The 19,927-nt window shown below is 46.8% G+C and overlaps 1 protein-coding gene across 1 annotated transcript in view; it reads right to left on the bottom strand.

Annotated features, from left to right (window-relative positions):
* FRAS1 (Fraser extracellular matrix complex subunit 1) overlaps nucleotides 1-19,927 on the bottom strand; it is a 194,351-nt gene that overhangs the window by 92,613 nt on the left and 81,811 nt on the right. The window contains 6 exon segments of the mRNA XM_056855545.1: nucleotides 2,323-2,649; nucleotides 5,838-5,922; nucleotides 7,599-7,869; nucleotides 12,306-12,446; nucleotides 14,332-14,472; nucleotides 15,784-15,924. Coding sequence (XP_056711523.1) covers nucleotides 2,323-2,649; nucleotides 5,838-5,922; nucleotides 7,599-7,869; nucleotides 12,306-12,446; nucleotides 14,332-14,472; nucleotides 15,784-15,924 — 1,106 coding nt within the window.

Raw genomic sequence — 19,927 nt, 5'->3', positions numbered from 1 at the left:
TCACCACCTCCCTAGCTAGCTGATTCTACTGTCGAACAACTCTCACTGTAAAAAAATTTCTTAATATCCAGCCATACCTCTCCACCCGTAATTTAAACCCATTATTGTGAGTCCTATCTTCTGCTGCCAACAGTGCCCTGTCCTCCTCTAAGTCAGGGCTTCTTAAACTTTTCCACTCGCAACCCCTTTTTGCATGAGAAACTTTTACGCGACCCCGGGTACATAGGTATATAAAACAGGTATACAAATAAAACATTTACTGATAATAAATCATCAAGAAATTTATTTTAAAACAATTCTTTGGCATTACTGTTGCCAAATTTTTCACGACCCACAGTTTAAGAAGCTTTGCTCTAAGTGACAAACCTTCAAATACTTAAAAAGAGCAATCCTGTCCCCCCTCAACCTCCTCTTCTCCAGACGAAACATTCCCAACTCCCTCAGCCTTTCCTCAACAAATGGTCTTAATAGAATTATTAAGACAACAAATTCTCTTAATAGAATTAAGATAATTTGTTGTCTCTTAAGGCATGCCTGGATGACACCTTTTCACACTCAGTGCCGCATCCGGAGGCAGTATACAGAAGACCTTCAAGCATCAGAGGACTTCCAAGGCAGGCCAATTGCTAGATACAAACTGTTCCATTCCATGGGTGTTTGATGAAGGACCTCAGGCACTTCTGTTCTCAGCTCATTGCCAAATGTGCTGGGTTTTGCTATGTTGTGGCAGGCCCAGGGTAAAGGAGGACCCCTCTGCACTACTTGTGTGCTTTACAAATATATCAGGAGTGAGAACAATCCGTGCGTGGGCCGCTCCTCTCGACTTCGGTATCTGGCAGAAAATGAAAGCTGAGCCACACCTTGCATTTCTTGGTTGCAAAACCACAAAGTCCAACAGACAAGTTGTTACAAACTCATACCAGCTGAGCGGGCAGGGTATTGAGGGGGAAAGGGGCTCCCCTACCTTTTCTTTCTTTCTGCCCAGCCATGAGGTCACAAAGTTTAACACGTCCAATTTCTTCATCTCTGACCACAGAAGAGCCTCTGTGTGACCTTATCCCCTCCCACCAGAAATGCCACTCAATAATTGTGGTGGATAAACATAAGAACATAAGAAAAGTCATGCTGGATCAGACCAAGGCCCCTCAAGTCCAGCAGTCTGTTCACACAGTGGCCAACCAGGTGCCTCTAGGACAGATGTGGGGAACGTCAGGTCTGGGGGCCGTTTAAGGCCAGCGAAATCATTTGGTCTGGCCCTTCGTGGGTCCTGGCAGATCTCTAGCACAGAAGGATCTACGACTGGCGATCCGCCCCCTCCCGTAGAGAGGAATAGCCTCTATTCAAGGTGGACGTGAGTTTGTTTTGCCGAGAAAAGGAACCTTCTTTCCCCCTTGCAGAAGAGTCATTAGCTATGGAGCTGGTAGGACCGCCCAAGAAACTGTGTTAACCCTTTCTCACCCGGGCCATGGAGAAACGTATTCCCTCTGTACTACAAGAGGACTGGGGGGGGGGGAAGTGGTGACAATGAAGGGGTTAGACTTCCGCTAGGGACGCTGAGCTGAGCACCACGTCTCTTGGGGGCTCCCAAGGGAACCAAGATTTGTTCGAATCTGGGGTGTAATCCTGCACCCCTACCCGATCCTAAATAGTGGATTGGGAAACAGGATTTCCCCTGCTGCCCACGAAGTGCGGTTTGACCCCCAGTTTTGCTGAGAGAGCCATCGGACGACTCTCGGAATCCTGGATGAGGTCCCGCCTGGCCTGAGGGGAAACCATTGCCGCGAACGTCTCTCTGGAATTAGGCTCAGCTTTCCCCTACCTATTACCATCTAAGCAACGATACATAAGCAAAAATACCTACTCTTCTAAAATCTGAGTTAGTAACAAGAACTCTTTTGTTTTACCTGGAATTGGAAGTCCCGAAGGAGTGGAAAAAATATCTATAGAATCCGTATCTCCCCATCTGAGGTTTGGATGACTCTTTGACATTTAAAAATATTGGATAAGCCGGCAGGATCTTAATCAAATTGATCGATGGATAGACATAACAATTGGGACCTTTTGAATGACGTTATAGCCACCAGTCAGAAACTCAGAAGTGTAAAGGGGAGGGACGAGCAGATTCCCCCCCACTTCTGGGAGGAGGCTTTTCTGAGTAAACAAATTTTCAAGCCATCACTGTTGGGTTTTTTTCTCTCTTGCTGCCGCTCAAAGCAGCTTCAGACAACTAGGGCTGGTGGCGGAAGGCCATAGCTGGAAGTCCGGTAGCCCTAGTTCCAACATAAGACAGCGCTAGAAATAGTTATAAATCCACAAACTTACCTTTGGAGCAATCCTGATATGGAAGAGTATGTTCTGGGAGTGGTACCCATCACTTGCTTGGAGAACAGCCATGTCTTCTGAACTCCTGGATCCATCATGGACGTAACGTACGAGTCCTCCTACGAGGTCAGCAAGCTTGAACATGCTCGTCGCAGACAATGTGTTCTTGGGAAACCTGGCGAGCCGGCCATGATGTGGAGGACCCACAATGGTCACCGTCACATCCTGGGGATTGTCGTTGTCCCGAATGTCAAGGAAGAGGTTGGTTAAGGGTGCAGCTTCCCCTCTACTGAGAACGAGGACTTCATTCTTTAGCACACGGGGGCCCTGAAATACCAAAAGAGCCTTCAGTCCCTTGGTTTTGGATATGGCTTTGGGTGACCTTTTCTGCACAGTAGAGTTACTCCTGATTTTCTCGGGAGTCCATCCACAAACACTGGAATTCGTTTGGGCCAGGTTCTTCCCCACATCTGCTCCCCTATGCGTTTTTACAGTTGTGGAGTCTGTTTATTTTCTTCTGTGCTTAAATAATGAGGATTTTCAAGGGAGGGGGCTTTCGTCATTGGTGTCGTTATCAGTGGCATCAGAGCCCTCCTTATTTTTTTTAAAAAACAGCCCTAAGATAGCGATATAATACTGTAGTGTTTCAATGACAGTTTGAGCAGGTTCTCTGAATTCCCAGATTTTTTTTTTCTAAATACATCTCTAGCTCCTTCCCTCGCAGAGATATAAGGGGAAAGGCATATCTCCGCAAGGGAGTAGACTAGAAACACATTTTTTTTTTAAATGAAAGCTGAGAATTCAGAGAACCTCCTTAAACTATCACTGCCGCACTACAGCACTATATTGCAATTTTAGGGCCAGTGTGTTGTTTATTTTAAATTGAAATTACTTGTGTCGGGGGACAGGGAGTGGCTTAATGATGATGACCATCCAATCACTGAATAGTGACTGGAGGTGGGTGGGACAAAGAAAACCGATATTACGCACTAGGAAAAAGCTGACTCAAAATCATCTTCCAGAAAAACATCAGGGTAAAAGTGGTCTCAAAAGAGCTGGGGGGGGGGGAATACCGAGGGAAAAACAAAAAACCTGAAGTGAAAATGAAAGGCACAAAAATCCATTAGGAAATCTAGGAATAAAGAAGAAAAAGAGTTGGGTTTTATATGCCGACTTTCTCTACCATTTAAGGAAGAATCAAACCGGCTCACAATCACCTTCCCTTCCCCTCCCCACAACAGACACCCTGTGAGGTAGGTGGGGCTGAGAGAGCTCTAAGAGAGCTGAGGCTAGCCCAAGGTCACCCAGCTGGCTTCGTATGGAGGAGTGGGGAAACCAACCTGGTTCACCAGATTAGTGTCCGCCACTCATGTGGAGTGGGGAATCAGACCCAGTTCTCCAAATTAGAGTCCACCACTCCAAACCACTGTTCTTAACCACTACACCACGTTGGTACTGAACCAGTATGGGGCCAGAGCCAACGGGGGGTGGGGTGGGGAACCATGCAGAAAAGCCCTATATTCCCTGCTTCATTTAATAGCAAAAATCCTGGAAATTTGGGGGTGGAAACTGGGGAAGACAGAGTTTGAGGAGGGGAGGTACCTCAGTGGGGTATAATGCCATAAAATCCATCCAAAGCAGCCATTTTTTCCAGAGGAACCGATCTGTGTAGTCTGGAGATTAGTTATAATTGTGGGAGATCTTCAGGCCCCACCTGGAGGTTGGCAACCCTACCCCCAAAAGCCCAGCTTTATATCTGTGAAAGTAAATCACACTACTGGGCCCACTTCAGAGGCCTCCAGCATCACAGGCCACTGAAACTTTGCCACTCCTAATCTCCCCTCTCCCCACTTTCACAGCAGCTCTGGAGGCTTGAAACTGAGGAGGGGCTCCCAAATAAGGAAAGTTCAAAGCAAATTCTTCTTCCCGAGCAACTCCTTGCAAAGTTTGATGAATTGGCCTTTTCAGCTCCATGGTGAGAGTCAGCAGTTCAAGGACTCGCTTTAAAAAACCAGGCAAGTAATTCTCTGGGTATATCAGAAATAACATATTACAGAGATCTCATGTTGCGATGATTGCAAACAATGGGCCAAAATACTGAGCGCTCATCTCTTGGAGCGCGAGGACAAGGCTTAGTTTAGGAGTATCAAATAGGAGCTGGGGGAGGGGGGAGGAAAACAGTGCACGGTCCAAAAGGGAAGAAAATCTGAGAATAATGGGGCTAGCTCTTGGACAGAGAGAACAAAAGACACTGTAATCCCACTCAAAAGGCGCTGGAAGTCTTGTGGTTGCAGAGATATACAGCCAGTGTTTCTTCAAGGTCTTCAACATCATGTGGACTGGAAACACGGTTCCTTTTTTAAAACAATTATATTAAAGTTCTCAAGATGTAAAATGGTGATATTGAACACTTGGCTTTTGCATAACAATCATGTGTGTGTCAAATACTTTCAATTCACAGCTGACATTTGGCGACTGTGGCAAGGAGCTTTCAAGGCAAGTGAGAAGCGGAGGTGGTTGGCCATTGCCTTCCTCTGCAGAGCCTTCCTTGGTGCTCTCCCTTCCAAGTACCGACCCTGCTTAGCTTTCGAGATCGGATGAGATTGGACGACTTCATACCACCTTCAAACCTGCTACAGGTTTACACAATACATACAGCGCAATCCTAAACAAAGATATGCCAGTCTGGATAACTCTGTTTAAGATTGCTCTGATAATTCTGAAGGGAGGGGAGAAGGGAATGAAAGCTGACGAGATGAGAAAAGCAGGGGTATGGAGAGCTATGCACAAGTATGTGCTTTGCCGCATTCTCATTTTCCATGCTTGTAGGTTCCTGTTTCTTGGAGGGGTGGGCAGGGGAGAGGGTTCAGATCCACATGTGTTTTGCTCCCTCTAGTGGCCGATTCGATATCATGCAGGTTTACGTCGGGCGTATCTCCATGCAGATTTAAACTGCAGGTTTTTATGCCAGACAAACTGGTGTAATATCGAATCGACCACTAGAGGGAGCAAAACACGTGCAGAGCAGGAACCCCCCCCCCAAGAAACAGTATCTTGCAAGCAAGAAAAATGAGAATGTGGAAAAACCCTCCATCTCTACACTGTGATTAACGTGCCTCCACGTCACCTCATAAAAGGACTTACCAACTACGTTAAATGAAAAAGGGGAAAGGAAAACGGGACAATAATTGCCTAGAAAGTTTAGTGTAGGGGAAGGTTAAGCGAGTGATGGGCATCAACTGGGACTTAATGTGTGTGTGTGTGTGTGTAAAGTGCCGTCAAGTCGCAGCCGACTTATGGCGACCCCTTTTGGGGTTTTCATGGCAAGAGACTAACAGAGGTGGTTTGCCAGTGCCTTCCTCTGCCCAGCAACCTGCTTAGCTTCTGAGATCTGACAAGATCAGGCTAGCCTGGGCCATCCAGGTCAGGGCTAGGACTTAATACAGATCAAAAATACATATTTTCTATTCATGTTTGGGAAAACATACAAAATGGATATCTGTCTGTTACATTACCTGTGTCGAAAGTGCTTGAACGATGAATACTTCAGGTTCAGAAAAGTACTGCTGAACACCAACTTGCAAGGAAAAATGACCGTTCCTACACCAAAATCCCCCCAGAGATGATATAAATGGATGTCAGGCACCAAACAACTGGAATACAGATACACATAGAGCAGGAATGCGCAGAGCGATGATCTATTATCTCTACTGCTTCAAAAGCCTGGCAAAACTGTTTCATCACAGACTATAATAGGCTAGAGGGGGAAAATGAACTTTCGTGTCCTACCTAACAATGGCACCTTCACATCATCACTATATAGCGTTTCACCAGCCTTTGCTTGCACATTTTCAAACCTTGGGGGCTAGAAGCTTAACGTAAAAGAAAAAGATGAAAACTGAGATTCTGAGAATAAGGAATACTGTACCAGGTACCTGTTTCTGCACCTTAGAGGTGTGACTGCAGAATTGCAGCACAGATTAGCCCCTGATGATATGTAATACTCTAACAGTGCATTCCTGAGGGGGGGAACTCCTTAGACGGCGGCGTGACCTCACTGACAGCGTAAGTGCCTGTAATCACGAGATTAAATGCACTTACGCTGTCAGGGAGGGGTGGCTCCGCCGGCGCCCAAGCACCGCAGAGCCGCACCATACCCCTCCGCCGGTGCAGCCTCTCCGTGGCGAAGGCCACGGCGTAGAGTGGCTGCACTGGTGCAGGGGGGCATTCCCGGGGTAGGCTGGGGGGAGGAGCCACCGGTTAGGTGGCTTCCTATCCCCGTTCAGCCGGGCACACTAGTGCCGGAAATGGCGGTGCTGCGCCTGCTTTTTAGCAGGCACAGCCTCGCTGTTCTCTATGGGGCGAAAGGCCCATTTTAAACACAAACAAAAAAAGCCGTGAGGCGGCTTTTTTTTGTTAACAGCGTACGTGAAACAGCTTAGGAAGAGGCGCAGCTGCACCTCTTCCCCGCCGGCTGTGTACGCCGTCAGCTCAGGAATGGGCTGTAAGACATCTATGCAGTAGAAAAGAGCAGAAGTCCAGTAGCACCTTAAAGACTATCAAAATTTCATGCAGGGTATGAGCTTTCATGAGCCACAGCTCATTTCTTCAGATACATGAAAGCTCATACCTTGCATGAAATTTTGTTGGTCTTTAAGGTGCTACTGGACTTTTGCTCTTTTCTACTGCTATTGACAGACTAACACAGCTACCCATCGTGATCTACATCTATGTAGGAATGCCATTCCGCCTGGCAGGGTGGGGAATTCCCCACCCCAAGCTCCCATTGCCTGCCACTGCTCCAAGCAGTTTTCTCTAGGTTTCCCAGAGGTTATGTCTTCTAATAGAGCATCTGGCAATTGCTAGAACTACCCTTGTCACTTCTAGGTAGCTCTAGGAATCACCAGGAATTCTATAATCAGAACTTCCAGTAAGTAGCCGAGGCCTTACTTTTCTTTTAAATTTTCTTCTGGGATGTTGCCCCCACCTCCCACAAGCTGCCAGGCATTGCCTGGAAACCCTAAGTTCAAATAAAGCCATCGTATACCCTTAACCCGCTGGTATTAAGTCAAAACTTTACACTCTAATCTCTCCGGGCTTCTCTTCACAACTCTAGAAAAAATGGGCAACAACTTCCTTGGATGGGGTTAAATCAATTAATTGCTTCATAGCCGCCAAGGGGAGACTGCAAAGTATTTGGCCCAATTTTGTCCTGTCTGAAAGTGCCACCCTTGTATTCATAGCCAGAGGAAAAATACATTTTAAAAAAGCATCACCTGGATTTCTCCTTATCATGAACAAAGAGAACCCGCCGCTGCTTCGCATCCTCCCAAGTGAAATGGTCGCCCTGGTTCAGCACTGTCTCCTCCCCGGTTGCCACCGTCAGCAGCCTGCCGTTGGTGGGAGAGCCAGCCACACGGAACAGCAGGTCTTCTCTCTGCCTGGCAAGGCCCTGGATGTCCATCAAGGAAACATCGAGCGGCTTCACCCCACCGATCCCCACCTGGAGCGAGCCGTTGGCGCTGAGCACAGGAGAGCGCATGACAACTTAAAACAAAGCCAAAGAAATAATGCCCAATTAATGTCATGATGCAAACTTCCATTGAGAGCATACGATAAACGGCAGTATCCCAGGGGCACAAGGGGCAAAATCAAATCAAGCAGTGCCTGGTGGTCCAAGAAGTCAGATGAGGGCCATTGAGAGTGTACGATAAATGGCAAGATCCCAGGGCTCAGCCCAGGGGCACAAGGGGCAAAATCAAATCAAGCAGTGCCTAGGCGGTCCAAGGAGCCAGATGAGGACCAAAAGGCCACATGCAGGAGACAGGGCCAAAGGCAGGCAAAGTTTAATATCTAGACAGGCACTAAGTCAGAGGTCTCCTACAGGTAGTTTGTGAGCTACCAGGAAGAAGAAGAAGAGTTGGTTTTTATATGCCGACTTTCTCTACCACTTAAGGAAGAATCAAACCGGCTGACAATCACCTTCCTTTCCCCTCCCCACAACAGGCACCCTGTGAGGTAGGTGGGGCTGAAAGGGCTCAGTCCACTGCTCCGAACCACAGCTCTTAACCACTGCACCATGCTGGCTCTCACTGGCTGTGGCAGAGTAGCTTGTGCATCCCCTACAAGGCCAAAGAAAGATCACCAAAAAAATCTGCTCTAGGCTTCAAAAAAACAAAAAACTTTCATTTTATAGGATTTCCCTCTGAGCTGCTGAGCTGAGCTGCTGAGCTCATAGCTGCATCTTTGGTGCTTTCCCTAACCCATGTTCTGTTTCTAGGCCAGAAGAAAACTTGGGAACATGCCAGAGAGAGGAACTCAGGATATTTTCCATTACGCAGAAGCAGCTCTCGATAAAGAAAAGGGTGGTGAATTCTGCTCTAGATAGAGAAGATATGAATCTGCGGTAGGTCTGCTCTAGGGAAATTTACTTTGTGGTGGAACCCCTTGCCAATGATGTTGTAATGTTCCCAGCACTGTGGTGATGTCATCACTGGGGGCAACCCAGAAGTGACTTATACAAGTATGGGCGACATTCTAGCATTTACCCAAAACTCTTTGGTTAAACTACAGAATGTTGGGCAAACGCTAGAGTGTTGCTCAGCACGATGATGTCACTTCTCAGTTATGCCAGAAGTGACATTATGGTGTTGACCGGCAATTCTTTGGTTAAACTACAGAATTTTGGGCAAACTCTAGAGTGTTGCTCAGCACGATGACGTCACTTCTCGGTTATGCCAGAAGTGACATCATGGTGTTGACCTGCACCAATTGCCACCCTATTTCCCCCACAATTTTTCCACCACTGCCCAGCTGAGCAGCAGAGGGCAAAGCTGAGGGGAAGGGAGTTTTCCCGCCAAAGGGGGAGACTTGGCCTCTCTAGTCTGTTCTCAGTTCACAAGTGGGCCAGACTGTAGCAGTAGCCTGCAAGCTACGCAGGGTCGCCAGCTCCAGGTTGGGAAATACCTGGAGATTTTAAGGGTGGAGCATGAGGAGGGCAGGGTTTGGGAGGGGAGGGACTTCAATGGTATATAATGCCATAGAGTCCAATTGCCAAAGCAGCCATTTTCTCCAGGTGAACTGATCTCTCTTGTATGGAGATCAGTTGTAATAGTGGGAGATCTCCAGCCACCATCTGGAGGCTGACAACCCTAACACCAGGGCTTTATACAGCTGGAGGTATCCTGACTGGCCCCAACTGCCATGTGCTGAGGCCCAAGCAAGTAATACTTAAATTTCAGGAGTGGAGGCACACATTGTAAGGCATAAAGGCCTGGCTGGTAGAAGGCCTGATCTGAGTCCCACCTGTCCTTATTACAACCAGTCCTGCTGGATCAGACCTACAATCCAGCATCCTGCTTCCAACAGCTTCCAGCCTAGGGTTGCCAGGTCCCTCTTTGCCACCGGCGGGAGGTTTTGGGGGGCGGAGCCTGAGGAGGGTGGGGTTTGGGGAGGGGAGGGACTTCAATGCCAGAGTCTTATTGCCAAAGCAGCCATTTTCTCCAGGGGAACTGATCTCTGTCACCTGGAGATCAGTTGTAATAGCAGGAGGTCTCCAGCTAGTACTGTAATGCCCAGAAATAAGGGCTGGTTTAGAACTCTATGTATTCATATGCACACACATGGAAGCTTTGGGAACGTTGGCATCCACAACTATAAGAGGCCAACAGATTACATTGCTTGCCTGGTACGGCCTTTCACCAGTAGAGAAAACAGTGTCTTTGAATTACCTTCATCTTTAGGAATGTGGTTTCTAGTTACTAAGATCACAAGACCTAGCACTTGCTTAGAGACGCCTTCGGGCAATATCTATAGGCTATGCTAATTAATGTGGAGTACACACCTAATGTCTATGGGTGCTTTTGTGTATCAATCTGCTTGTCAGCAGCTATGGGCCTGCCCCATCCGAATGCATAAATGATACTGAGCTTCCTTTGTTCTCTGGTGAATAACTGCATCTTATTTGTGGGTTATTTCACCCCAGGTCTGTGTTTAGCTAAAAAAAGAACTGTTGCTTTTAACCTCCTCCTTGTTGTCTTTATTGGACTCTATAAGACAACCAGGCACTTCAGTACCTGGAGGTTGGCAACCCTATGCCAGCCAGTTGTTTCTGGAAAACACACAAGACAGGCACAAAAGGCAAAATTATGGACTTGACCATATGAACACTGGCATTAAACCTTCTCTTCATGGATAAGTTAGCTGCAAGAAGAAAAATCCTTGATAAAATGAACTCAGACTCAGTTGCTTTTGGCAAAATGTTGCGTGCTGTCTGTACTTGGGTTAAGCCCTTGGGGAAATGTGCTGGACAGCTGCATGTTAAAAGGTACATCCTTTTGAAGGCTTTGCATTTTCAATCTCTTGAATAGAACTCTTACATTTATGTGTTATCTGTATTCTAGTTTCTCTTGCTGGGTGGTTGCAATTTTGCTATGCTCTGATGATAAAAAGCGTGTTTTAGACTATAAACAGAATGAGCTATGTTGTTTTTTTAACTACTGTCATTAGATTCTTTTGTATTCTGATATTACATTCTTTAGTATTCAGCTGTTCCATCATTTCAAACCCTCGCTTTGTAAAACAGAGCTCTGCGTGGGATTTATGAAACATTCTGTGAAGTGAGTTTTCCCAAAGGATGGAACATTTTTTAAAAAAAATATTGTTTTACTTGGTTTTGTCTGTGTGTGTTTAATTGTCTGCTGCCTTAAAAAAAACTCCTGAAAGGTAGGATATACATTATTTAAAGTAATGGGGGTCGGATTCTATCACTTTATTCCTGTAAGCAAGATGCCTTGCTCCAGTGGAAGGAATCTTGCCATGGAGGAAGGCTTGTTCCATTGGCAGAAGGCTCCCCACTTAGCTGGAGTCATAGGATCTCTCCCAACAAAAAAAATCAATTTATTATTTTAAATTTATATGTATGCAGATCAACATCCCATATCACTGATTTTACAGAGATATGAGCCAACGCATTATTTTACGACCCGTGATCCAAGAACCAAAAAGAATATGTCAGAAAGCGTTAGAGCTTTGTGGGAGACTTTGAATTGTCCTTATTAGGATATATAAATGCAGTAAAAATGTTGATGCTACCAAAATTGAGTTTTCAACGGATCAATTTTCCCATGGTAAACCCAGGCAAAACGTTGGGGTTGCCAGCCCCAGTTTGGGAAACTGCTGGAAATTTTGGGGTGGATCGGGGAAAGGTAGGCTTTGGAGAGGGGAGGGACCTCAGTGGGGTATAATAGCCTTGGCAATTAATGCCTTGTGGTTTCCCTTTTCTTTGCTGTGCCACTGGAGGGTTACTTTTCCTTTAAAATCAGTAATTGGAACTGTCCTTACAACTAAAAGACTTATTCAGATATGCTACAATGACGGTGAGAGTTGTTCTCGCAAGAAGATGGAAACAACCAACTTTGCCAGATGTAGACAATTGGAAAGACAAAATGATGGAATACGCTACCATGGCTAAAATGACCCACGTGATGAATACAACTGACAAGGAGACCCTCGATCGGTTTACTGAAAAATGGAAATTGTTTTATAGATATATAGAAATTGACGGTTGAAACTTAATAATGATAGGAGTAGATTAAATGTTATAAACATAGGTTAATTTATAGTGAAGTTAACTCCTAGTAGAAAAGTCAAAAAGAACATGTCAAGAGATAATCTGCTTGATTAATTGAAAAATCAGATGTTGTAACTATGTTGTAACTTCTTTCTCTTTTACATATACTCTATCCGCAGACGGATCCCTTATCCCCTTTTTTCCTCCTTCTGTATCTCCTAGTCTAAATAAATAAATAAATCAGTAATTGGTACACTAGAGCAATTATCCATTCTTTAAAAATTAGCACTCCAGGAGTGCAGGGTGGAAAACAGTGGCCGCAAAGGGTTGTGTCAGGAAAGCACGCATAAAACTCCCACGGGGACCCTCCACAGCCAGTGCCTAGGAATGCAGGGCTCTGGAAGATACTCACCTTCACACACTCTCTTCCGAGGATGGCCATAGAAACTGTGGCCGCAGTCGGAAACACAACGTCCTTCCTGCAGAAACGTGGTGGCATCGCACACTCGGCACCGACTGGATCCGTCACATTCCAGGCATCCTTCAGGGCAAGCTAGCGTGAAAAGGAAAAGGATGGCTTTCGAAAGGAGACCCAAACCCCATCAGCGGCATTCTCTGGTCTCCTATTGTTGCCTCTTTGCTTTGACCTTTGACCTGACCTCCTTCGATCTCAGAAACGAAGCAGGGTCAGCCCTGGTTAGTACTTGGATGGGAAACCACCAAGGAATCATAGAATCATAGAGCTGGGACCACCAGGGTCATCTAGTCCAACCCCCTGCACAATGCAGGAATTTCACAACTACCTCCCCCCAAACACACCCAGTGACCCTTACTCCATGCCCAGCGACGGTTCTGATTATAATTACTGGCCTCCCTAGTCCTTTCCCTCCATTTCCCCACTGCTGAGCGCCACCCCTTCAATACCACCTTAGGGTGTGGTTGTGTGTGTAAAGTGCCGTCAAGTCGCAGCTGACTTATGGCGACCCCTTTTTGGGGTTTTCATGGCAAGAGACTAACAGAGGTGGTTTGCCAGTGCCTGCCTCTGCACAGCAACCCTGGTATTCCTTGGTGGTCTCCCATCCAAATACTAACCAGGGCTGACCCTGCTTAGCTTCTGAGATGTGACGAGATCAGGCTAGCCTGGGCCATCCAGGTCAGGGCAGGGTGTGGTGTGGTTAGATTAATTTTATTACAAATTTCTGCTCTGGAGTTTTGGCGCCATTGAGGGGCATTACTGGGCTATTTTAAATTATTTTAAACTATTTTAATGGGTTATTGTTTTATTGTGTTTTTAGACTGTGTAAGCCGCTCTGAGCCCGACCTTCGGGTTGGGGAGAGCGGGGTAGAAATATAATTATTATTATTAATAATAATAATAATAATCATAGTTCCATGTATCCACATGGAAAGCAGCACACAGGCATATGGACAGTGTTTCAGAACCTTATGTCCCACGAGCTTTGATATCTGTTTAGCTTGTACACACTGAGTGGTTACTGTTGTCAAGAATAAAATGGGCCTGTAAGCTGCATATGGAAAGGCACAAATGTTTGGGAAGAGCATAAGGCAACATTTGGAAGATTCTTTATTAATTAGGACTTGTGTGGAGAAGTGTGGTGTAACGTTTAGAGTGTCAGATGAGGATCTGGGACACGCAGGGCCAAATCCCCAGTCAGCCATGAAACTTACTGGGTGACCTTGGGCCAGGAACCCTCTCTCAGCATAACCTATCTCACAGAGTGGTGAAGATAAAATGGAGGAGAAGAGGAGCAGGTTGGAAGAAGGACAGGATAAAAATGAGATAGCCAGGCAATTATCTTAACTATCTGGTGGCGGAAAGTGACACCAAGTCGTAGCCAACTTATGCTGGCCCAGTAGGGTTTTTCAAGGTAAGAGATGAACAGAGGTGGCTTGCCATTGCCTGCCTCTGCGTAGCAGCCCTGGACATCCTTGGTGGTTTCCCATCCAAATACTAACCAGGGCTAACTCTGCTTAGCTTCCAAGATTTGACAAGAACAGGCTAGCCTGGGCCATCCAAGAAGGTGCTAGCCTGGGCAAACTATATCTACTGCCAGTCAAATTACTTAACGGATGCTGAATTCTAGTGTTATTCAAAGTGGGAGGGGAGGAGAGAAGAGAGACAGAAGTTCCACTCTGCCCACTTTTCTTACTCTAGTCCTAATTTTATAAAACACTATTGTGCTGATGCTATTGGACCAGTTGTAACTCGCTGGTGAGAAACATGCAGTTTTCACAGACTCCCCTCGTCTTCAAATCCACGTCTCATTAGCGTGTAACTCCTTCGTAACGTTCTCACGTCAATGCTATTTTCCTAACTTTCCACCGCTAGATGTGAAATTCTTCTTTCTTCCTCTTTGGGTCAAAACGTCTGGGCGTAAGTTTGAGAGTGTTTAAACTTTGAACCCCTTTCAATTCACCTGCACATTTTTTCTCTCTGTGGTCTGCGTAGTAGGAATTCCCACATTCAATGACGCACTGTGAACCCAAGAGAAGAAACGGGGGTTCGCAGCGGTTGCATTCACCAGGGCCATGGCATTGAAGGCAGTGGACATCACATCCTGGAAAAAAAATACACTCAGAAGACACAGAAATCTGTTCTCCTTGGTCTAAACATACATACATTTGCATGCCACCCTTCCTCAAAGGGACTCAGGCCAGAGGCCATCTCATTCTATCCTCAGAGTCAAATAGCTGGAGGTTAGAAGCCAAATAGAAGCCTATCCAAAGTGGAAGTATGGATGGATGGATGGATGGATGGATGGATGGATGGATGGATGGATGGATGGATGGACGGACAGATGAATAGATGGTTGAATGAATGAATGGATGGATGGACGAATGAATGAACGAACGGATGGACGGATGAATGGATGCATGCATGGATGAATGAATGAAAGAAAGAGTTTTACACAAAGTGGAAGTATGTCAGATTATCTGTTGTTGTATGTCTTGTGAAAGATCTCAGCTGAAGACCCTGGTGAGCAGCTGTGTGAGTAGACAATACTGATTGTGATGGACCAGTAGTGTGACTCAGTAAAACACAGCTTCATGTGTTCATGTGTCTGCCTGCTTTAGAAGAAGAAGAAGAAGAAGAAGAGTCAGTTTTTATATGCCGACTTTCTCTACCACTTAAGGAAGAATCAAATCGGCTTACAATCACCTTTCCCTTCCCCCTCCCCACAACAGACACCTTGTGAGGTAAGTGGGGCTGAGACAGCTCTAAGAGAGCTGTGACTAGCCCAAGGTCACCCAGCTGGCTTCATGTGTTGGAGTGGGGAAACAAATCCAGTTCACCAGATTAGCCTCCACCACTCATGTGGTGGACTGGGGAATCAAACTCAGTTCTCCAGATCAGAGTCCTCCACTCCAAATCACCGCTCTTAACCACTATACTATGCTGACTCTCATATAAAAGTAACACTATAACTTATGATGGAAGCAAGACATTATGGGGACTACGTCAAGTATTGTGTGGATGAATCCTATCCACATTTACTCCCAAGTAAGTCTCATTGGGCTCAGTGGGGCTTACTTTCAATAAAACCTGACTAGGCTCATGTGAAGGAGCGAGTAATCAAACCGGGTTCTCCAGATCAGAGTCCACCGCTCCAAATCACTACACCATGGCGGCTTTAGAGAGATAGCATGTGAGCTATCTATCCCACATGCTTACTGGGCCAAAAGAAATCCTCCCCAAGTGGCAGAAGAGAAACCTACCTATCAGAGAAAAACCTATCAAATGAAGCATCTGTGAGTATCCTATAACACCCCACACTGGCAAGTTCTGAACTGTGTCCTTCGCACAAACAAGGAAGTAACGTAGCATTGTGCATTAGCGGTATGCAGGAAGAGCCATCACGCAGACTTACTTTGGCATGTATCGGATTCCTTGTAGAAAGCTGACGGGCACTGTTCCACGCAGGCGCCACCGTGGAGAACATATCCCTCCATGCATTGCAAACAGTCGGTACTCCGGGGACCGCTGCAGGCGTTGCAGCTCCAGTCGCACTCTAGAACATCGATTTAAAAAAGATATTGCCAATGGAGACGCCGTCTGTCTTTAACACACACCCTGCAGCCTACTGACTGTAGATGGGTTGAAGGGCAAAGGAAGAACAGCGGAACAGATGTGAGACAGCGAGAGAGAGACAGCGAGAGAGAGACAGCGAGAGAGAGAGAGAGAGAGAGAGAGAGAGAGAGAGAGAGAGAGAGAGAGACAGCGAGAGAGACAGCGAGAGAGAGAGAGAGAGAGAGAGAGAGAGAGAGAGAGAGAGAGAGAGAGAGAGAGAGAGAGGATAGAGAGAGAGAGAGAGAGAGAGAGAAGAGAGAAGAGAGAGAGAGGAGAGAGAGAGAGAGAGGAGAGACGAGAGAGGAGAGAGAGAGAGAGAGAGAGAGGGAGAGAGAGAGAGAGAAAAAAGCCTAAGGAGAGATCTTCTTAGAATAACAGGAATTCTTCTCTGGGTTTTAACATTTCCCAGTTATGTTAAACATGGGCATGGACCGGTGGGTCTGGCTGAGCTCTCAACAGTCTCTTCTAGGAGCCTGTGGCCTCTGTCTGCTAACACTGAGCGTGAATACCCATCGCTCGCCAGTCTGTTCTGCCACGGTTAAATCATAAATCTCTTATCTGCCTTGCACGGAGACTTCCGGGATTTTCCACAAGCACTGCTAATTAAGCCGGCCAGATTGATGAGGAAGGTGACATTGCTCTCACAGTCTAAATGAATTTCCGGAAGGAAGAGGAGCAAAATGAAGAGGGAAGAGGAGACAGGCGGGTGTCTCTTGAGATAGGCAATGTAAGAACATAAGAAAGGCCATGCTGGATCAGACCAAGGCTCATCAAGTCCAGCAGTCTGTTCACACACAGTGGCCAACCAGGTGCCTCCAGGAAGCCACGAACAAGACAACTGCAGTGGCATTATTCTGCCTGAGTTCCAAAGCACCTAATATAATAGGCGTGCTCCTCTGATCCTGGAGGGAATAGGTATGCATCGTGACTAGTATCCATTTTTACTAGTAGCCCATGGATAGCCCTCTCCTCCATGAATATGTCCACTCCCCTCTTAAAGCCTTCCAAGTTGGCAGACATCGCCACATCCTGGGGCAGGGAGTTCCACAATTTCACTATGCATTGTGTGAAAAAATACTCCCTTTCATCTGTTTTGAATCTCTCACCCTCCCAGCTTCAGCAGATGACCCCACATTCTAGTATTATGAGAGAGGCGAGAAAAGCTTCTCCCTGTCCACTCCTCTCCACACCATGCATAATTTTATAGACCTCTAATCATGTCTCCCCTTAACTAGGGCTGTCAATTCGGTTCGGCCCGAACTGAAAATCAGCCGAATTTCCCTTGATTCGGCGGTTTTTAGTTCGGGGAGGAACCGAACTCAAAACTGGCGGGCAACCGGGGGGGCCGAATTCAGCGAGTTCGGGAGTTCGCGAATAAATTCGGCCAATTCGGGGCCGTCAGTAAGCAGCATAACCTTCAGTAAGCAGCATTCTCCTCCCCCGGCCAATCGGTGGCCAAGCTGGGTCTTCTTCTGGCCAATCAGTCAGGATTGAGTACTGAGGAATCAGCTGATGTGCGGCCGCCCGGGGAAAGAGAGAGAGAGAGGGAAATCCTCATGTGTGTGTGAGGGGGGTGCTTGTGCACATTCGCTCCTTTTCCGTGGCTGCAGGGGGCGCATTTTTTGGGGTACCAACCCCAAACTTTCAGGGGATATTCAGACAGGTTTTCTTAAGAGACCACCCAACTTTTGTAAACATTGGGTCAGGGGGTCCCGAGATATGGGCTCCCCCCCTTTTTCTTTCCATGGCTGCAGAGGGTGCATTTTTGGGTGTGCCGACCCCAAACTTTCAGCGGAGCATCAGACAAGGCTTCTTAAGATACCCCCCAAGTTTTGTAAACATTGGGTCAGGGCCCCCCGAGATATGGGCTCCACCCCCTTTTTCCTCTCCCCCCCTTTTCTATTTTCGTGGCTGCAGGGGGCGCTTTTTTGGGGGTGCAGCCCCCAAACTTTTATCAGAGCTTCAGAGAATCCCTCTTAAGAGACCACCCAAGTTTTGTAAAGATGGGTTCAGTGGGGGCTGAAATATAGGCTCCCCCCCCTTTTCTCTTTCCGTGGCTGCAGGGGCGCATTTTTTGGGTGTGCCGACCCCAGACTTTCAGCGGAGCTTCAGTCAAGGCTTTTTAAGAGACCACCCAAGTTTTGTAAACATTGGGTCAGGGCCCCCCCGAGATATGGGCTTTCCCCCTTTTCCCTATTGGGATGAATGGATCACCCTCGAGAGATGCATACATATGGATCTTATATTGGATACAAATGGAATCATATTGGATTACCCAGCCTCCCAGCCCCTCCTGCTGGAACAGAAGACAGCCACAGTAAGACCCCTTTGGGGCTTTAATCTATATTTTTTCTTTTCTGTGTGTGTGTGGGGGGGAAAGCAGAGTCTGTGTGTGTGTGTGGGGAGGGAGCAGTTTCTGTGGGTGGGGGGGGGGAAGCCAAAGGGGGCTTTTGCCGGTTCTGCCTGGGGTGTGTGTTCCCCCTCCAGTCTCTCTCTCCCTGGTTTGAGCGGGGGCTTCATTTTTATTCTTCAGGTTTTTCCTCATTCATAAGATCAGTTAGGTTATTTTGATGCTTGCTCAAAACTGGTTTTCAAATGGTGACTTAAAGAATGCATCTTCCTGGTCCCAAAGTCCAATGCAAAAGGAGAAATTCCACCCCCTCCTGCTCATTATGCATAGCTAGCTGCCTCTGTCCCTTTCCCATGGTATGCAAACTCCCAGGTGTCAGGTGTTGCTTTGCACTGTTGCAAAGGTGTTGCATTGCGTGCTTGTGTTGCTTTGCAGTTGTATTGTTCTTGTGCAAAATTCTTCACACCCTGCCCCGCCCTTTGCATGTTTGCAAAGGTGTTGCTTTTCAGTTGTGTTGCTTTGCAAAGTTCTTAGCACCTGCCCCGCCCTTGCTCTCATCAGCTGTTTGTCCGGCCGGGAGCTTTGTGCTGGGCGGCAAGCTCTGCTGAGAGATACACATTAAGGTGGGGGGGACCCCTTTCAGGGCCCATATCTCAGCCCCCCGACCCAATCTTTACAAAACTTGGGGAGTCTTTCAATATACGTCCTTTGAAGCTCTGCTGAAAGTTTGGGACCTCTAAGCCCAAAAATGCCCCCCCCCAGAGCCGCGGAAAGGCGCGGTTGTGTTTTTAATGGCTTTATTCGGCCAAATTTTTTTTCCGAACTTTGAATTCCCGCCGAATTGAACACGGATCCGAAGTGGGGAGTTCGGACTTCGGCACGTACCGAACCCACAAGGACCAAATTCGGCCGAATCCGAACTGTACCGAAATTTTTTTTTTTTGACAGCCCTACCCTTAACCGCCTTCTTTCCAAGCTGGACAGCCCTAAGCATTTTAAAAGCTCCTCATAGGGCAGTTGCTCTAGCCCCCTGATCATTTTGGTTGCTCTTTTCTGCATGTAAGAGCAATAGGAAAAGACAGCCTTATTATGAACAGGGCTAAGGGTTTATTTAGCACTAATAGTGTGCTAGATGCGGTATGCCACAGAGATGTGCCAGGGTCTTTACCTAGAGTGCCTCAATTCCACAGCAGACTGTTAAGTCAGTCATGGAACACTGACTTGAGGAGGAGCATAGATGAGATTAAGGAAGACAAATAGCAATGGATGGGCCAGAAAAAGTGAGCCTTGGATGTTGCTTGAAAGGCTTTGTTAAAGAAAGGGGATTTGTGGAAGAGTTAAAGGAAGAGGAGAGGTCAGTCCTGCGGTGTGAGTCCATGCAGTGTAGGGTTTAGAACACTGGACCTAGGAGGGGTGGCGGAAAGTGCTGTCAAGTCATAGCTGGCTTATGGCGAAGGGTTTTCAAAGCCAGAAACGGACAGACCCTGATGGACCAATGGTCTCATACAGTATAAGGCAGCTACTACATTTCTACCTTACTACATATGCTAATACATTTCAGAAATCTGACTGACCCTTGGAAGAGAGTTGTAGC

The sequence above is a fragment of the Euleptes europaea genome, chromosome 9 (genome assembly GCF_029931775.1).
Source record: "Euleptes europaea isolate rEulEur1 chromosome 9, rEulEur1.hap1, whole genome shotgun sequence".
NCBI classification, from domain to species: Eukaryota; Metazoa; Chordata; class Lepidosauria; order Squamata; family Sphaerodactylidae; genus Euleptes; species Euleptes europaea.
The sequence above is the reverse complement of the archived record's forward strand: the minus strand, read 5'-3'. Positions and strand labels throughout refer to the sequence as shown.